The sequence below is a fragment of the Nicotiana tabacum genome, chromosome 15, assembly GCF_000715075.1.
Source record: "Nicotiana tabacum cultivar K326 chromosome 15, ASM71507v2, whole genome shotgun sequence".
NCBI classification, from domain to species: Eukaryota; Viridiplantae; Streptophyta; class Magnoliopsida; order Solanales; family Solanaceae; genus Nicotiana; species Nicotiana tabacum.
The window spans coordinates 35,463,158-35,483,802 of NC_134094.1; the positions used below are offsets into that span (position 1 = coordinate 35,463,158).

General features: G+C 39.2%; 1 protein-coding gene across 1 annotated transcript; it reads right to left on the reverse strand.

Annotated features, from left to right (window-relative positions):
* Nucleotides 1-14,728: 14,728 nt before the first annotated feature.
* LOC142169580 (uncharacterized) lies at nucleotides 14,729-17,074 on the reverse strand. The gene is made up of 3 exons (XM_075231460.1): nucleotides 16,632-17,074; nucleotides 15,434-15,713; nucleotides 14,729-15,328 (listed from the first exon to the last, which is right to left on the reverse strand). Exons 1-3 carry the CDS (start codon nucleotides 17,072-17,074, stop codon nucleotides 14,729-14,731), a joined length of 1,323 nt encoding a protein of 440 aa, XP_075087561.1.
* Between the last annotated feature and the right edge of the window lie 3,571 nt (nucleotides 17,075-20,645).

Consider the following 20,645-nt stretch of genomic DNA (forward strand, 5'->3'; position numbering starts at 1 on the left):
GCAATCTTGGTGACTACTGCATCCCCTCTCTGCACTATGTCATGAATTAAATAATATTTACGTTCAATGTACTTTTCACTTTTATGGCTCCGTGGCTCCTTCGAATATGCAACCGCACCACTATTATCACAGTAAAGTGTAATTGGTGCTTGAATCGAGGGAACTACTCCCAACTCTCCTAGGAAGTTAGAGCCAAACTGAATCCTTGGCCGCCTCAAAGGCTGCCACATAGTTGGCTTCCGTGATAAAATTAGCAACATATGATTGCTTGATACTTATCTAATATATGGCTCCACCTCCCAGAGTAAATACATTTCCTGATGTAGACTTTCTAGAATCTCTATCTGACTGAAAATCTGAAAGTGTACCCAATTGGGTACAAGGTCATCTGGATGGTAGACTAACATATAATCCCTAGTCCTTTCCAGGTACTTGATTATATGCTTAATTGCAATCCAATGCTATTGCCCAGGATTATATTGAAATCTGCTAACAATAGCTACGACAAAGCAGATGATAAGTGTAATGCATAACATGACATACATCAAACTCCCTACATCAGATGCATAAGGGATAATCTTTATCTTTTCTATCTCTTCACCAATTTTAGGAGACTGATCTTTAGATAGAGAAATTCCACTCTTGAAAAGGAGAAATCCTTTATTGGAATCTTGCATGCTAAACCTGGAGATTATTGTATCAATATAAAGAGCCTGAGATAAGCCTAATATCCTTTTCTTGTGATCTCGCATGAGCTTGATCCCAAGAATATCAGCCGCTTCTCCCAAATCTTTTATATCAATGTGCGTTGACAACCATTCCTTAACTGAACCCAACATGCCCACATTATTTCCTATGAGCAATATGTCATCTACATATAAAATTAAAAATACCACTTTATCCCCATCCCACTTCTTGTATACACAAGACTCGTTAAGACATTGATGAAAATAAAAAGTTTAAACCGCCTTGTCAAAATAAGTGTTCTATGCTACAGATGCCTGTTTTAGTCCATAAATGGACCTTTTAAGATTACACAACATGTGTTCTTTGCCACTTTCCATAAAACCATCTGGTTGCATCATGTAGATGTACTCGTCAAGAATTCCATTAAGGAAAGCTGTCTTGACATCCATTTGCCAAATCTCATAATCATAATGAGCAACAATGGATAAGAGAATCCTAAACAGACTTAAGCATGGTTATGGACAAAAAAGTTTACTCATTGTCGACCCTTTCTTTCTGAGTGACCCTTTTGCTATAAGCCTTGCTTTAAAAGTTTGCACTTTTCTATCTACACCTCTTGTTTTCTTATACATCTAATTATATGCAATGGGTTTAACCCTATCAGTTGGTTCTACAAGAACCTAGACTTGATTAGAATACATTGACCCCATCTATGATTTCATAGCAGCAACTCAATTATCACCATCTTTATCTTGTAGTTTTTGGTCGAATTGATAGGTTCGATATTAGGCTCCTAAGGGATACTATCATATGATTCTCCCAAGAGCATATAACGAATTGGCTGTCTTATTTCTCTTCCATTACAACTACGCACTACATCAGTTGCAACTACACTATTATGATCTTGTGGTTGAACCGCATCATTTTGAAGAACCTGAGTCTCCCTGCTATCCACAGAGATATCAACGACTTCGTCCTGTTATGCAGTTTGCTTAACATTACTCCCACTACTTTGTGGTAGTAAAACTAGTGGCACTTGTCCTTGTAGGACATCAAGTCTATTGATATTTCTCCCCCTACATAAAAGCAATGGTATGTCAACTTCGACTTCCGGGGTTTGTACTTGGTCGTTTTGTTTTTTAGATGACTGATTTTCATTTCATTTGCTTAGTTCCTGTAAAACAAGTTTACTTCGAGGAACATGGTTTATCAAATAGTCGTCTTCAAGAAACTCGACACTTGTGCTAATGATTACCTTCTTTTCTTTAGGACAATAGAATAAACCACCTTACGTTCCACTTGGATAACCAACAAAAACACACATCCATTCCCGCCTCCAATTTATCTGTTTTACCTTTTAGCACAAGTAATGGACAACCCCAAATCCGAATATGCTGCAAACTAAAATTACTCAGAGTTACTGACTTTGAAGGAACTAAATTCAGAATCTAGTTTGTTGTTTCTAAGGCATATTCCCAAAAGGATGAAGACAAACTAGAATAACTCATCATTAATCTAAACATTTTCATAAGAGTCCTATTTCTTCTTTCATCTACACCATTTTATTGTGGTGTTCCGTGTGCAGACATATCACAACCTAATTCCTACCATAGGTCGTGATGATGCCAAACGTTGCCGTTAGGCAAGCCAGTAATAAATCATCATCATAACAATGTTAAAATCCAATAATAAAAATAATTAAATGAAAGTAGCTAATGGAATCATGATAAAATACTATCATCTTTATCAAGTTACAGAATATGAACAAAACATAAAACAAAATAATGTAATAGCAAATACAACCATCAACATCTTCTAACAATCCCCAAAACCCCGTGTCATGACTGCACGAGTATCTAATAAAATATACAAAATCACTAAAACTATTGTCTAGAATGATAGTAGATAGAATACAATAAATATACGGGAAGAAGACTCCGGGTGCTACAGGTCGAAGCATGGAAAGCATCTGACCACTAAGTCTACAGCTGATACGCTTATGCGCTTGCTTGACGACTGGATGTACCTCTCTCGGTACCTGCACAATAAATAGTAAAGTGTAGTATGAGTACGTAAATCAACACGTACCCAGTAAGTATCTAGTCTAAACTCGAAGAAGTAGTGGCGAGAAGTCGACATCGACACTTACTAGTGGTCCAATAATAATGTACATAAAAGTAGACAGGTATGAAGCATAACAAGTAGCAACGAAACAACTAAATAGGAATAACACGATTCTCAACAGAAAAATAAATACCAAATCATCAAATGCCATATACTGCCTCGAATGAAACAAAAATAACCAATATAAGGTGCAATGTCAAAACTCATATATACACCTAGCATCACGGACTCAAATACACAATTCATTTCCAATTTCATGCCCACATTTATGGTTAAATCCCATTTTTACTAATTCTAGGTTTTCCAACCTATAGCCTACAATTTTTACTAATTCCATGCTACAATCCACACATAATCCATATAGTTTGCTTACAATAAGTAGAAATCACTTACCGAGTGATGCTTGATGAAAATGGCTCTTCAAGAAGCCCCCAAATTGCCCAAGCCAAGAGAAAATGTGATAAAATGAGCCTAAGTCTCGAAATGAGTCTTATAATCTGCCTAGGTCCCTTACATCGTGATTGTGGAAGTACCCTCACGATCGCGAAGGCCATACTACCCCCTGCTCAGGCCATCTTCTTCATGGTGGTAAACTCCCAATCGGGTTCACGAAGGCCACTGCCGCCAGTCGTGGAGGTGCCATTGCGTTCGCGAAGAGGAGCCAGGTCATCCATCACATTCACGAGGCCTTTTTCACATTCGCGAAGAGCAACAGCTTCCCCATCCACATTCCTTCTTTGCGATCACGGGTGCTCCTTCACGATCGCGAAGCACACCAACACCAATAAAAATCTACCAACTTTGAAAATGCTGTAGGTGGTCGGAAAGTCACTCGAGCCATTCCCCGTCCAAACATACTAATAAGTCCAAAAGCATAACTCGGACCTACTTGAGGCTTCGAAACACATAAAATAACATCACAACGAAGAATCATACCCCAAACCAAATTAATCAATCTTCCAAACTTCTATCTTCTTTCAACTAACTCCGAACGCGGCGAATCATACCTAGACAACTCAGAATGGAACAAATTTCACACATAAGACTGATATTACAATACGAACCAATCCCCAGGCTCGGAATACCAAATGGGATCCAATTTTGCCAAAGTCCACTCCAAGTCAAACTTAGCAAACTATAAAATCTTTAAAATGCCAATTTCCAATAATAAGCGCGGAATTGCTCCCGTATCACCCGAAGCTCAATCCGAACATATGCACAAGTCCAAAATTATCAAACGATCCTATTAGAACCTTCAAATCCCAATTTTGAGATCATTTACTCAAAGTGTTGACTTAAGTCAAACCTGACCACCTTAGGCTACTAATCTAGAACTAAATGTTCCAAATTCAACTCGAACTCTTCCGAAACCAAACCAACTGTCCCCACAAGTCATAAAATATGAAAAGCATATATTGTAAGTCTTAAATAGGGGAACAGGGTTCTAGAAAGAAAAACAACCAGTTAGATAGTTACATTCTCCGCCTCTTAAACAATGTTTTCCTTGAACAGGTTTAGAATCATACCTAAAGTGATGAATAAGTATGGTTATCTACCCGCATGTCCTCATTGGTCTCCCAAGTCGCCTCCTCGAATGGCTGACCCATGTACTGAACCTTCACAGTTGGAATATTTTCAGACCTCAACTTGCGAAACTGCCTATCAATGATGGCAATTGGCTCCTCGTCATAACTCAAGATCTCATCCATCTGAACTATGCTATAATCCAACACATGGAACCCATCCTCATGGTTCTTCCAGAGCATAGACACATGGAATACCGGATGAAATCTCGATAGGCAAGGAGGCAAAGTAAGTTTGTATGCAACCTCATCAACTCACTCTAAAACCTCAAACGGATGGATGAACCTCGGACTCAAGTTACCTCTCCTCGTGAATCTCATGATACCCTTCATCAGCGAGACTTTAAAAAGTACCTTTTTGCCTACCATAAATGGCAAATCACGCGCTTTATGATCCGCATAACTCTTCTGCCTGGACTTTGCTGTGCAAAGGTGCTCCTAAATCAACTTTACCTTATCCAAGGAGTCCATACCAAATCATTACCATACAATCTAGCCACACCGAGCTCAAACTAAATGATGGGGGGACGACATTGTTAGCCATACAAGGCCTCAAATGGAGCCATCTCGATGCTGGGTTGATAGCTGCTGTTATAAGCAAACTTGGCCAATAGTAAGAATCGGTCCCACTACCCTCCGAAGTCAATCATAATACATTGAGCATATCCTCTAGAATCTGAACTGTCCACTCCGATTGCCTGTCGATCTGCGGATGAAAGGTCATGCTGAGCTATACCCGGGTACCCAACTCACTCTGTACCGCTCTCCAAAAATTCAAAGTAAATTGAGTGCCTCAATCTAAAATAATGAAAATAGGCACGACATGCAACCGGATGATCTCCTTAATATAAATGTGGGCCAACCTTTCCGAAGTATATGTAGTCATTACCGGAATAAAGTGTGCATATTAGGTTAGTCTATCGACAATGACCCAAACAACATCCTATTTCCTCAACTCCCGCATCATACCAATCATGAAATCTATAGTGATTCACTCCCACTTCCACTCCGGTATAACCTTTTGCTGAAGTAAACCATCTAGCCTCTAGTGTTGACACTTAACTTGCTGGAAATTCAGACATCTCGACACATACTCAACTATGTCCTTCTTCATCCGCTGCCACCAATAATGCTGCCTCAGGTCTCGATACATCATCGTGGCACTTGGATGAATGGAATAACGTGAACTGTGTTCCTATTCCAGAATCAACTCCCTCAGGCCATCAACATTAGGAACACATAGGCAACCTTGGAGTCGCAGAACATCATCATCACCAATAGTCACCTCCTTAGCGTCACCTCGTAGTACCGTCTCTCTAAGAACTAGCAAGTGCGGATCATCATACTGACAAGCCTTAATCTGCTCGAATAAGAAATACTGAGCTACAACATATGCAAGAACTCGATTGGGCTCAAAAATATCCAAACTCACAAGTCAGTTAGCTAAGGGCTAAATATCCAAAGCCAATGGCCTCTCCTCTGCTCGAAAGAATGCCAAATCACCCATACTCTCAACCTTTTAGCTCAAGGCATCCGCGACCATATTCGCCTTGCATGTATGGTAAAGAATGGTGATATAATAGTCCTTCAATAACTTAAGCCACATGTGTTGTCTCAGATTAAGATCATTATGCATAAACAAACGTTGCAAATTGTGGTGATCGTTGTAGACCTCACACGACACTCAAAAAAAATAATGCCTCCAAATCTTGAGAGCACAAACTATCACAACCAACTTCAAGTCATTCATAGGGTAATTCTTCTCGTGGAGTTTTAACTGACGAGAATTATAAGCAATTACTGGCCCCTCATGTATCAATATACAACCCAACCCAATGCATGAAGCTTCACACTACACAGTGTACATTCATGTACCGAAAGGCAGGACCAACAGTGGTGTTGTAGTTAATATGGTCTTGAGATTCTAAAAGTTCTCATCACAAACATCGGACCTCCTAAATTGAACACCTTTCTGAGTCAATCTAGTCAAAGGAGCTACAATAGACGCGAAGCCCTCCACAAATCGATGATAATACCCTGCTAGCCCCAAGAAACTCCCGATCTCACTCGATGTGGAAGAATGAGGCCAACTCTAAACTACCTTGATCTTCCTAGGATCCACTTTAATACCCCCACCTGATACAACATGTTCCAAGAAAGCCACAAAATCTAACCAAAACTCGCACTTAGAGAACTAAGCATATAACTTCTATTCTCTCAAGGTATGAAACACTACCCTCAAATACTGCTCGTGTTCCTCCATGCTACACGAGTAGATCAATATGTCATCAAAGAAGACAATGACATGTGAGTCAAGATAGGTCTAGAAACCTGATTAATCAAATCTATAAATGCTACCGGAGCATTGGTCAAGCCGAAGGACGTCACCAGAAGCTCGTACTGCCCATATCTAATTCGAAAAGCCGTCTTCAGAACATTCGAAGCACGAATCCTCAGTTGATGATACCTAGATCTCAAATCGATCTTCGAAAATACCCTAGCACCCTAAAAATGATTAAATAATTCATCAATGTGCAGTAACATATACTTATTCTTGGTGGTGACCTTGTTTGGCTGGCGGTAGTTAATGCACATTTAAAAATAACATTGGTGCGCCCAAAGGCGACACACTCATCTTGATAAATCCATTCTCGAGCATCTCCTAAAGCTGCTCCTTTAGCTTTCCCAACTATGCAAGATCCATACAATAAAGCAAAATAGAGATAGGTTGGATGCTTGGTCACAAATCAATGCCGAAATCAATATCATAATCCGGTGGCATGCTTGGTAAGTCAGCAGGAAATATATAAAAAAATTCTTGCACCACCGGCATTGAATCTATCGTGGGAGTCTCAACAGCAGTATTTTGAACAAAGGCCAGATAGGCCAAACAACCCTTCCTGACCATATGTCGAGCCTTCCAGAAAGATATAACCCAACTGGGTGCACGACTAAATGAACCTCTACACTCCAGCCTAGGCAACTCTTGCATCAGCAAGATAACAGTCTTGGCATGGAAATCAATAATGGCATGATGGGAAGACAACTAATCCATGCCAAGGATGACCTCTAAGTCAATCATAGCAAGAAATATAAGATCTTCTTTGGTCTCGTACGCATAGAAAGTTACCACACAGGACTAGTAAACTTGATCCACAATAACAGAATCACCCACCGGCGTGGACACTTATATAGGAACAACCAAAGACTCACAGGATACATCTAGATAAGGAGAAAAAAGAGAAGATACATATCTTTGGAAATCATTGGCAAGTCCATGCAGATCTTTGGCATATATTTGTCCGATCTTTCAATTATTTTGGAGTCTTTTACTAGAGAAGACAAGTTTTGGAGCTAGGGTTCTTGCACAAACACTTGGGTCTTGAAGATTTGGAGCTTTTGGGTGAGAATTTCTTACACATTTATGTTCATTTCTTCATTTACTTGCTTTGTATTGAATATCTAAGTGTGTAGTATTTTTTTCCAACACTTGAATCTTGTTTATGGGAATATTCATATTTAAAATGTGGATTAAATATCTTGATGTGCTTATGTATTGAACGATTTTTATTTATTATGAAGTGAGTTATTGTTTCTTTAATTATTATTTATATTTAAGTTTCCAAAGGGATTAGCTATCCCTAGGACTCGCCCATTTACTTCGAATTGATTTTGGAAAAGATAATTTGGGGTTGAGAAATATTAATTAACAAGAACTTGAGGCGTTAACCCTCACTTTATAGATTCTACCTAGGGATAGGATTGAACTACTTGTAGCCATATTCGGATGTGCTTAATCTCTTAATTGTTTTAGGGATAATTCAATTAGCAAGTCTTGTTAGTCTTCGGAAGAAGATAATATAGAATTATTACACGAGGCTAATTAACATAAACTCGCTCATATTTGTAAAATCGTAAAATACATTAGATCGTTACTTGAGAGTAATTCACATTGTATCCATACTTGTAGCCATTGATCATTTTACTCGCTTTCTACGTTAATTTACATTTTCGCATTTAGACATAAATATTTTCTCAAAACTTTTTTAAGTGTTTGACTTAGCATAAAAAGTGATCATTCTCTTATACGCCTAATCGCTTACATATTGTTCTCTGTGGGATTCGACCCCGACTCGTAGTTTGTGTCACGCCCCGACCACAGGGAGCACGACCGGCACTAAACCAAGATAACCCGGTCAAGCAAGCCTACTAGATACTTTCTACCCGACCTTGCACGTGAATAGAGTGGAGATGTACTCCATTAATTAAACATCGAAAGGTTTTCATAAACAACACCCATTTCATTACCATTAGCAACTTTATTTATAATTTCCAAAGTATTACAAGTTTATAGATATAATGAAAAATATATTTTCCAAATACCAACACTTCTAGTTCAATTCCCAACATCAAACACCACTCACAACTTGTCTACGGAGCCTCTGAGTACAACAGAAGAGTAGTATAGAAGTGTCGGCAACAAGGCCCCGGCTATACCTCAAAACACAAAGTACAACATCAAGTGACATCAGGCCCGGAATAGAGTAGGGCTCACCAAACCCTGCTGAATAGGGAATAACTGCTAATAAGGACCAAAGTTGCCCGCTAATGAACCACTTACATCCATTGAAGATGCAGCGCCCCCGGCAAAAGGGACGTTAGTACATATGAAATAGTACTAGTATGTAAAGATAAATGTCCTCTTTCAAAGTAGAATGCCAATATAAGAAAGGAAAAACCATGGAAACAACAAGCAATAATCAATGATATTCAAAGGCCAAGTTAAAATATAACCATTATCAAAATACAAAGATAATACGGAGAAGATGATAATCAAAATATGAAGATAATATTATTTTTTGTTGGGAGATCATTAGCACCAATATACCACCGTGAATCTAGCACGGAGTCCGATCCCGACCTGATCGGCTAGGCCGTCTCATCTAAAGACATCAACCACAATCTCTACACAAAGCGGCCTTGTCGCCTCACCTCAATGTATACGGGTGGAGGTGTCATCACAATCACAATCTCTGTACAAGTACAGCACCATGAATTTAGCACAAAGTCCGATCACGGACCGATTGGCTAGGTTGTCTCATCTGAAGACATCAACCACAATCACAATCGTTATCTCAATCACAATTCTCAGGCACAATCACCACCATGTGTGCAGCATGGCGTCCGATCACGACCCGATCGGCTAGGCCGTCTCACCACAATACCGTGTGGATTGACATCACCCTATGCTAGCAATCATCTTATCCCAATTTAGGGGAATATTCTCATCACATCAATCTCATCCCAAATAAGGGGAATAATCACAATGCACTCTTACACCAGCACGTGTAGTTTCGGGGTTAGGTCATTTCAACCTACCCTTCCCGGATGACTGACGATACTCCCAAAACTATTTTTGTTTTGCATACAAAATAACTAGAAATACAAATACATTCACCTCATAACCTTTCACACTGTATATAGTTTCATTCATACTTTCAACCACTTACAACATCATCATTTCATCGGCTCTTTGGCCATACATATGATTATTCTTTCATGGAACAATGGTCGTATTTTATATTCCACACTTTATTTTTTTTACTTTCAAGGATCATCATCATAAACATTAACATATAGAATATTATGAAAATCACAACTTTAGGTTCATAAGTAATGAAGGCTTTAAACACAATAGATTTCTTTCCATGAATTGGAGTAAGATGATTAGCAATCGAAGCGCAAGTTAACATCATAAACAAGTAACACATCATTTATTCTTGAAATATTTTTCCCCAAAAGGGCAATACACAATTTCAACTCTTGAATATGTAAGAGATCAAAACATGTTGGAAATACTTGCAAAGCATAGCATTTGTTGAAACAGCCACATTTGGGCACGACTTGAGTGCATAAGCTTTTAGACAAATCTATCTTCGAAGTCAATTTGGAACAGTTGAATCAAGGCTCATTTCTTAACCTTTGTCACATCATTTCATTTCGTTGGCACCATTGGCCAAAAGTATAACTTTCATTATTTGCACGGTGGCCACACTTTACATCTCTAACCCACTTCTTTCACTTTCCAGTAACTTTATAGGTTATTAACAACAAGGAATTTCAAATCAAGGCTTTAGGTATACATATGAGCAATTAAGAGTCTTAATCAACTCGAGTTTTTCTCACACTATTTGGCATCATAACATTCATTTGAAACACGACTCAAAGGAAAAATATTTTAATACACATATCATTCTTGAACACATTTCCAAAGGATAACATAATGTGGTAGGAGCATTCGGAACATGTTTTGAATATATAACTTTCAACACTTTGTTTACTCAGTATAATCGAATTTATTAGGAACAACTCGGAATATGGGAATTAGGAACTTGATCCAACCATACTTGAACTTACGGGAAGATCATGGAATTCAATTCTAAGAGAGTAGTTTAGCCAACATACCTTGTTTGAGCTTTCCTTAAGGTACAACAACGTCCCAACACCTCTAGCAATATCAATATATAGGAAGATAGCGAATATTGGATAATAATTAGAAGGATTCTCATGACATATTTCTCTTGGGAATTTTGTCAAACACATATTATGCAAAATTGACTACAAAGCTCTACAAGGGTAATCCCTTCCTCCCTCAACCAATTTCAACAAAAAACTACCCAAAATAGTTTAACAACCCCATATACTCTTTCCTAATGTCACATGCATGGCCTATATCTAACCCCACAACATACATAAATCCATAACTTCTTACATAAAACTAGGAGAGTGACTTATCTGGATAGATGATGGTTTAGGGAGTGGCTTCCATGATACTTGAAGATTTTGGGCAAGATTGGATGAATAAAATTGCTAGGTATTCTCCCTCTCTCTCTCTAAGATACTCTAACTTCTCTCTAAAAATATCATATTTTATCTTGTAAAATGATCCCCTAAGGCCTTATATCAAAATAGGGTCGAATAAGAAAATTTTAAAAAATGACCCCCATGTGGTGCAATTATGTAGTAGCACAATTGTTATGTGGCCAGCAAAATCGATTATGTGGGCAGCAGAATGGTTATGTGGACAACAGGATTTTTATGCGGCCAGGAAAATTATTTTTCAAAATTTTCCCATTTTCTGTTCCGCTTTGCGATGCTTATGTAGTCCGCTGAGTGATTCTATGGTCGCATAATTGACTGCAGAAATGCCATTTTCTGCTACAATTTACCTCTAACTCCCTAATGCTTTGTACAACCCAAAAACTTTGTGTCGTGGCTCGTTTTCTACAATCCTCAAACCCATTTGCCTACCTCGGCACCACATAACCATAAATTTATTGTCGAAATTTTATGGGACCTTACATCCTCCACCACTTAGGATCATTCGTCCTCGAATGAGGAGTAGAGTCCACCCAAAACACCCAATATAATTCATCTCTTCTTTCACACATCAAAAGCCTCTAAATTTGACTAACTCCCAAATTTTACAGAAATTTCGGTAGAGTCTCCCCTCTATTTGAGCATAACCACCTACGAGAGTAACACCAAAACCACCATAATAACACATCCATAAATCAACAAAGTATCACAATACATATCAACAACACTAATCTCAACATTAACAAAAGTGGTATCTTAACATGAACTGTACACTTTTAATTCATAACACATAGAAAGTACCTTTTGAACCACAACCACTTGGCTGTAGGGGTGGGCATAAAATCTAAAAAATCGAATTCCGAACCGGACCAAATTAATTCGGTATTTTGGTTTAGATTTTTTCGCTATTTCGGGATAATTCGATATTAAATTTTTGGTATTTAGGTATAACGGTACGGTCCTCGGTATTAAGATCTTGAAATTTTGGTATACCGAAATACCGAATTTTTAAAAAAATATATATGCTTCCTACACTGCCCAGCCCAACCCAAAATTTTAATGTTGTATCTCTACTCTCTAGCCCAATAAGACTAGGCTCAACTTCCTTACCCTCTTTCCCTAGTTTCATTATAGCAATTAGTAATTAGAAACCTAAGTACTGAACAAATCGGCTGTGAGAGAGAATTGAGAACTGAGAAACCTAATTAGATCTGAGAAATAGATCGACTGCGGTCTGGCCATCTGGGAGTGCGATAGAGATGGTGTCACAGCTACTTTACGACCTCAACGCCGATGACTCTCAAGGGTGACTACTGGTTTCCTCATTTTTTACTTTCATTCTTCAATCTTCAACTCTTCAACAGGTTCATAACTTTTCATTCTTCAATCTTCAGTTTTTTATAATAATTTATGGTAGATTAATTGGTAGTTCTTGGAATAAGAAAAACTCTCTATGGATCTAAGTTTTTCTTTTTCACATTGTTTGTGGATATACTTGGTCAATGCAAAATTTTAGAGGTAAGTTGTGTATTTTTTTGACTCAAATTGTATGTATAGTTTGATTACATGAGCTTCATCCCTTCCTCTTCTGTAATATTTTGATAGTTAGGAGTTTTATCCCTTGCTCGGTGTATGCATTCCAGTGCCATAATGAGAAATCTTTTGCATATTCGAACTTCATATACTCATGACCACTGTTTATCTCTATATGTGGATATATGTATAGGTTGATTAAGAAAATTTAATCACGATGTTCTGCCACTTGTTTTTTTTTAATGGTTAATCTTTTCATAAACAAGTTCTAGAATAAATGGTTGGATCTCTCAGATAGTTTAGCCCTTCTCTCCTTTGTGTGCTTATATATGTGTGCACTTTTATGTAAAGTTCCTCACAGAAATATAAGGAGTATTTCATTCATCTACTACTTATTATTGATTCCAATATTATCATTAACTCAGTAATTAAAGTGTGAACTAAAGAGAGGAATTGATCTTATAATAGAAAGATATAAAGAATGGGAAAGTGTTCAATTCTATGAGCAAGTTCTCAATTTGTTAGCATTAGTCTCAATTTGTGTTTATATTTGTTTTAATTTTGTATAGATGGCAGATGAAAGTAGAGTAAGTGATGCCGGTTCAACTGAAAGTTTACCTATTACTGAAGATAGCAACACCAACATAATTGATACTCAAGATTTTAAGAAAAGAAAAACCATGAAACCTAAATCCGAAGTTTGGCAACATTTTGATAAATTTGAGGTAAATAGGGTCGGTAAAGCAAGCTGCAGATATTGTAAGCAAGATTATGTTTCTAATACATTTAAGAATGGAACAACAAGATTAAAAAATTATTTGACTAGATGCAAAGAATACCCACCTAACATTGATAATAACAGATGCAAAAATGATGAGATTTAAAATGAAGCGGCCGAGTCTGACTCAGAATGCCTAGATATCCAAATGGAATAAGGCCAGAATGTAGTTCGATTACAAAATATGACTGAATCCGATGAGGATTGCCTACATATTCCTTCCAAAGGACATCAAGTCATGCCATAGTTCCGAGTACATACAAAATGTTATTTGAATCTTCTATTATAAAAGTAAAGGGGAAGAGAAAAACTAGACCTTACGTGGATTGCCTACGTATCCCTCCGTGGGAAGTCAGATTGAGCATAGTTCTGCTACAACCAAAACATAACTTTTTTGTCTTCAAACATAGTATCACTTGATTGCATCTGAGTTGATAGGCTTCATACTGACTCTTCCGTCCATCTCTGCCAAGATTAGAGCTCCTCCCAACAACACTCGATGGACCACAAAAGGACATTGCCAATTTGGTGCGAACTTTCTTTTGTCTTCTTCTTGATGAGGGAATATTTTCTTTAACACCAACTGCCCAGGTATAAACTAGCAAGGCTTCACCCTTTTGTTGAATGCACTGGCCATCCTATTTTGATACAGCTGACCATGGCATACCACATCTATTCTCTTCTCATCAATGAGCATGAGTTACTCTTCCCTGCGCCGTATCTACTATGCGTTGTCCAACTTGGCTTCTTGAATGACCCTTAAAGATGGTATCTCGACCTCTGAGGGTATCACGACTTCAATTCCATATATCAACATGCATGGCGTTGCCCTAGTGCATGTCCTCATGGTGGTCCGAAAATCCAGTAAGGCGAAGGATAACTTCTCGTTCCATTGCTTAAGATTGTCCACTATCTTTCGTAGAATCCTTTTGATATTTTTGTTGGCTGCTTCAACTGCTCCATTAATTTGCGATCTATAGGTTGTAGAATTATGGTGGACAATTCTAAACTTCTCCCAAATTTCCCTCATGAGATCACTGTTGAGGTTAGCTTCATTGTTAGTGATGATTGACTCGGGTATCCCAAACCGAAAAACTATGTTGTTACAGACGAAATCTGCCACTACTTTCTTCGTGACGACTTTTTATGTAGAAACTTCCACCCACTTGGTGATGTAATCAATTTCTACCAAGATAACACAGTGTCCATTTGATGCAACGGGCCTTATAGGCTTGATTACATCCATGCACCAAGCGGCAAACGGGCAAGGCGAACCCATTACATTTAGCTCATTAAGTGGAACCTGGATGAAATCCCCGTGGATCTGGCTCTGGTGACATTTCTGTACATAGAGGACACTATCGCTTTCCATGGTCATCCAAAAGTATCCAGCTCTTAAAATCTTCTTAGCTAAGGTGAAACCATTTATGTGGGGTCCGCACATTCCTACATGTATTTCTTCTAACAATCTGGTTGCTTCAGCAACATCTACACATCTTAACAATCCCAAGTTTGGGGTCCTCCTATATAGGAATTCCCCGTTGAGGAAAAAGTGATTCACCAGCCTTCTGAGTGCTCGCTTCTGACTATTAGCAGCATTCTTTGGATACTCTCTTGTTTCAAGGAGTCTTTTTATGTCGTAGTACCGCGGCTTACCATTTGGCTCTTCGTTTACATGAAAATAGTATGCATGTTGATCCCTGATTTCTATCTCGATAGGGCCAATGTAATACTTATCTGGATGCTATATCATGGATAAAAAGTTTGCAAGAGCATCAGTAAAGTCATTCTGGATCCTGGGAATATGATTGAACTCGATCTTTGTGAATTTCTTGCATAGCTCCTTTACACAATGCAGGTATAGAAGAATCTTGACATTTTTGGTAGTCCATTCTCCTTGAACTTGATGTATCAACATATCAGTATCCCCAACAACCAAAAGCTCCTTGATGTTTATGTCAACCTCCATCCTAATCATGAGGATGCATGCTTCGTACTCGGCCATATTATTGGTGTAAGGGAACCTTATCTTGGCTGATGTAGGGTAATGCTGTCCTAATTCTATAATTAGGACTGCCCCAATTCCTACTCCTTTGAAATTTGCCGCTCCGTCGAAGAACATCTCCACCCTGCATATGACTTTGCAATATCTTCTCTAGTGAACAACACTTCTTCGTCTGGGAAGTACGTAGTGAGCGATTCATAACCCTTGTCCACTAGATTCTCTGAAAGGCGGTCAGCTAAGGCTTGTCTTTTGATGGCCTTCTGTGTTATATACACAATGTCAAATTCACTAAGGAGAATCTTCCATTTGGTGTATGCTGACATGTAATGCCTCAATTTCTAGGCGATCCAAGTCAAGGCGCAGCAAGTGAGCTCTATTAGAGTGTATTTGTCCTCACATGGTGTGAACTTCTTTCTTAAGTAATAGATAGCCTGCTCCTTTCTTCTGGTCTCATCGTGCTATCCTAACACGCATCCAAATGCATTATCCAAGACCGATAGATATAACAACATTGGCATCTCGGTCTCGGGAGGAACCAACACTGGTGGATTTTACAAGTACTCCTTATCTTGTTGAAGGCTTTCTGACACTCTTCTGTCCATTTTGTAGCAGCATCCTTCTTCATCAGCTTGAAGATAGGTTCACAAATTACTGTGGACTGGGCTATGAAATGGCTGATGTAATTCAGCCTACCAAGGAAAGTCATCACATCCTTCTTGCTCTTGGGTGGTGGCAACTCTTGAATGGATTTGATCTTTGAAGGATCCAGTTCTATCCCTATCCTGCTTATAATGAAGTCTAGAAGTTTTCTAGCAGGGACTACGAATGCGCATTTTGCATGGTTCAACTTTAAACTATACCTCCGCAAGCATTCAAAAAACTTCTTCAGGTCGTCCAAATGTTTGAACTCTTTCGAGAATTGATGATGACACCATCTACATATACCTCGACCTCTTTGTGGATCATGTCATGAAAGAGGGTTGTCATGGCCCTCATGTAAGTAGCACAAGCATTTTTGAGGCCGAACAACACGACTCTATACCAGTAAACTCCCCAAGGTGTAGTGAATGCTATTTTTTCTGCATCTTCTTCGTGCATCAGGATCTGATGGAACCCGGCGAAACAATCCATGAATGACTGCAGCTCATTCTTTGCGCAGTTATCGATGAGGATATGAATATTTGGTAAAGGGAAATAGTACTTCGGTCTAGCCTTGTTATGATCTCGATAATTCACACATATCCTAATCTTCCCATCCTTCTTCGGTACCGGGATGATATTTGCCAACCATGTGGGATAATTGGTGACCCTTACTACGTTCGCCTCTATTTGCTTGGTTACTTCTTGTTTTATCCTCAAACTCAAGTCTGGTTTGAACTTTCTAGGTTCTTGTTTGACTGGTGGTTTAACAGGATCAGTAGGCAATCGATTCGAAACGATGTTAGTGCTTAACCTAGGCATGTCATCATACAACCATGTGAACATGTCGATGTAATGTCAGAGGAGTCGACCAATTCTTCTTTGTGCTATTATGCTCCATATGGATGCTGATTCGGGTTTCTTTCATGTCTTCTTCGTTTCCCAGTTTGACCATTTTTGTCTCCTCGAAATTAGGCTTTTGCTATCTTTCCAGTTGTTCGATCACTTGTTGGCGATTATCTAGCATCATGCTTTCATTGTATTCCTCGTAATCTAGATCGCTTTGCTCGAGAGTTTCGTTACATGTCATAATTGTGGAACGGAGGGTTTTATCATTTTGATTACTGAAAAGAAAAACTAAGTATAAATGAAGCAATAGATAAATTTTCAATTTTGTTTAAGAAAGCATTTCTTTTTATTTCATAAAAAGAGGAACGTCTGAGCATTCAAAGAGGCAAATGACAAAAATGTATAGACATGTTTCAAGCCTCAATTGACCGTGTGCTCTTTTCAAAGTTTTACAATTCCATACTACTAAGAGTCCCAGCGAACCAAAGACGGGCTGGTGGTCCAATTCTGCAAGTCCTCTCCTAGTTCGGCATTCTGAATGGTCGGTTCCTTGATATCAACTTTGTCATAGCATTCCTCGATCATGGTCACGAACAACCTTCCCATTCCATCGACGATGTCATCCTCTAGAGTTGAGCTCTGACCTGTACCCGAAGCACGCTCTGGCATAAAAGCTTTCTTCCCGAAGCTAACGGTACACATCTTCCCAGTCGGAGGCTGATACCCTATGCTGACTCTACCTTTCTGCCCACTCAGCTCTGTTATCCCATCTGATCGGGCTCCCAGCCCGGTTCCCGGTCTATATCCGTACTTCATCATTTCTCTCACGGCTATCTTTGATCTGTATAGTCACTGCATTCCCAGATTTTGCTCGGTCTATTCTATTTCTATGGTTTGTATGATCTCAACTGTATGGAAAGCGACCCCGTCTATTCCTTCTATGAACAGAACTGCATGTTCCAGATAAGATGATTGGATCCATTCACCGTGGACTTCAATCTCTTAGTAACCCCACTCGAACTTCATGCACTAGTGTAGGGTAGATGGGACTGCCCTTGCCATGTCTATCCGGGGTCTTCATAGCAACAGACTGCATGAAGATGAAATATCCATCACTTGGAATAGTATGGGAAACTTAACTGGTCCAATTTGTAGCGCCAAATAAATTTCTTCAATGATGTCCTTTTGTGACCCGTCGAAAACTCTTACCCTCACATGACTTTCTTTTACTTCTCTCAGATAAATACCCAACTCTCGTAGGGTAGAGAGCAGGCAGATATTGACTCCTGATCCCCCTTCAAACAAGCACTCAGGACACCACCTTATCTCCACATTTGACAGTGATGTGTAAAACTTTGTTGTGACCCATGCCCTCTATAGGAAGTTCATCTCTTTGGAAAGTGATCATATTTGCTTCGACCATCTTCCCGATGGTTTTGCTGCCAATGCCTCGCTAGTGGTGTTGCTCGGCATGCTCACCCCACTTATTAAGGCGTCTTTGTGACTGTCAGAACTCATTAGTAGATCTATGATTGATATTTGTGCCGGGGTTTTCTTTAATTGTTCCTCCATGGTGTATTTTATGGTTGACATCCTCTTGCAAAATTTTGCGGCCTCAAGATTTGTTATATTCCTCCTTTAAATCTTTTCCCTTCCTGAATTCCATTGGTTTACATTTTCAGGAGTGTAACACCTCCCTGACTTGGTCATTCCATGAGCTGCTGCGGAATCTGTCATCTTAGCTTTCCCTTTATGATGATATGCCCATGAGACTGTCTTGTATTCCCAATCCTCTTCATCCCTGATAGCAGCGGTCCACTGTTGCTAGTAAGTTTGGACCATCACTGTAGGTTTCAACTGTACGGTGATCGTTGGAGTCTTTCGAGGTTGGACCCTTGCAGCCTCAGCGTTTCCTAGTGTGACGATGGTTCCTTTCATGTCATATTCTTCATTCAGGGTGATCATATTAGCTCCTTGATTCCGATGGTTTGGCAGCCTGTTGCGGTTCACATTGGGCAGAGCTGGGGTGCATTGAATGGCTCCACTTTTGATCAGTGACTCAATTTAATTTTTCAGTCTGAAGCAATCCTCGGTATCATACCTTGGTACGTTTGAATGGTAATCGCACTATTTGGTTGCATCAATGTATTTTGAAGGATTCTTAGGAATCCTCCCTTCTATCGGATGTATTAAACCAGCTCTCCTCATTCTTTCAAACAATGAGTCAAAGGTTCAGCAATCAGGGTGTAGTTTCTGGGGCCTCTTTCTTCAAAATTTTGGCGAGGTGGGTTTGCATAGGTGGGTCAATTTTGATGAGTGGTAGTTTGAACATGAGCGTATGGTTGGGGTGGATTTGGATTTGTGTGGGCGCGAGGTGGGTTGTATTGAGGTTGGGGATTGTAGTATGGTTATGTGTTATATTTTGGAGCATAAGTAGGTGTGTGTGGGGAATGGATGTTTGGAGAGTAAGTGTCACGCCCCAACCTCGGGAAGCGCGACCGACGCTCAACCGAGTGAACCCGTCGAGCAAGCCTGTTAGATACTTTCTACTCAATTAATCCATGATCAAGAGAAGACGAGATTTCATTAATTATACAGTAGGGGTCTCATTCACACAATCCTAAATCATTTCATTAGTCATTTCGCTTTTAAGTCCCAAAATACACATTTCTTATAGTTCAAGTGGAAAAATTGATCGAACACAACATATCATGTTTAACATTCCCAACACCCATATACAACCCACATAGTGTCTACGGAGCCTCTAAAGATACAAAAGAGTGTAAAGATGGTGCCGGCAACAAGGCCCCGGGCGATACCTCAGAAGTGACCATAATATAAACAAAAGGTACAATACATGACCCCAGAATGAAATGGGGCTCACCAAGTTCGCTGAGAAGAGGATGCAACACTATCTGCGATCCGCACTGTCTGCTATATAACCACCTGCATCCATTTAAAGATGCCGCGCCCCCAAAAAATGGGATGTTAGTACCGTCGAATAGCACTAGTATGTATAGCTAAACACCAATTCAATAGAATGAATAATAATAATACAAGAGAAACAATCAAGAATCTAATAATGTAAAAACAACAAGTTAAGGATCATATACGTTTTCCATGTCAATTTTCATATTATTAGATTGGGTGATCTTTAGTACCGATATTCCATAATTCATAATACCTCCGTATTATTCCACGGAGTCCGATCTCGGCCCGATCGGCTAGGCCGTCTCATTTGAGATTTTACCTCAATGTCATTATAACTTTCCAGCACAGTACCACCATGTATGCGGCATGGCGTCCGATCACGGCCCGATCGGCTAGGCCATCTCATTTGAGACATACCACAATTTCATCCATAATACCACTATGTTCTTACACGGAGTCCGATCTCGGCTCGATCGGCTAGGCCGTCTCATTTGAGACATTACCACAATTTCGTTAGTCAATCATCTCACATCGTACTTCTTAACAATTACAAAGTCATTCCTGGCACTTGGCCATAGTCCATAGTTCCAGACCCCTTTTTCCACATTTAATATCATTATCGACAAAAATAAGGCTT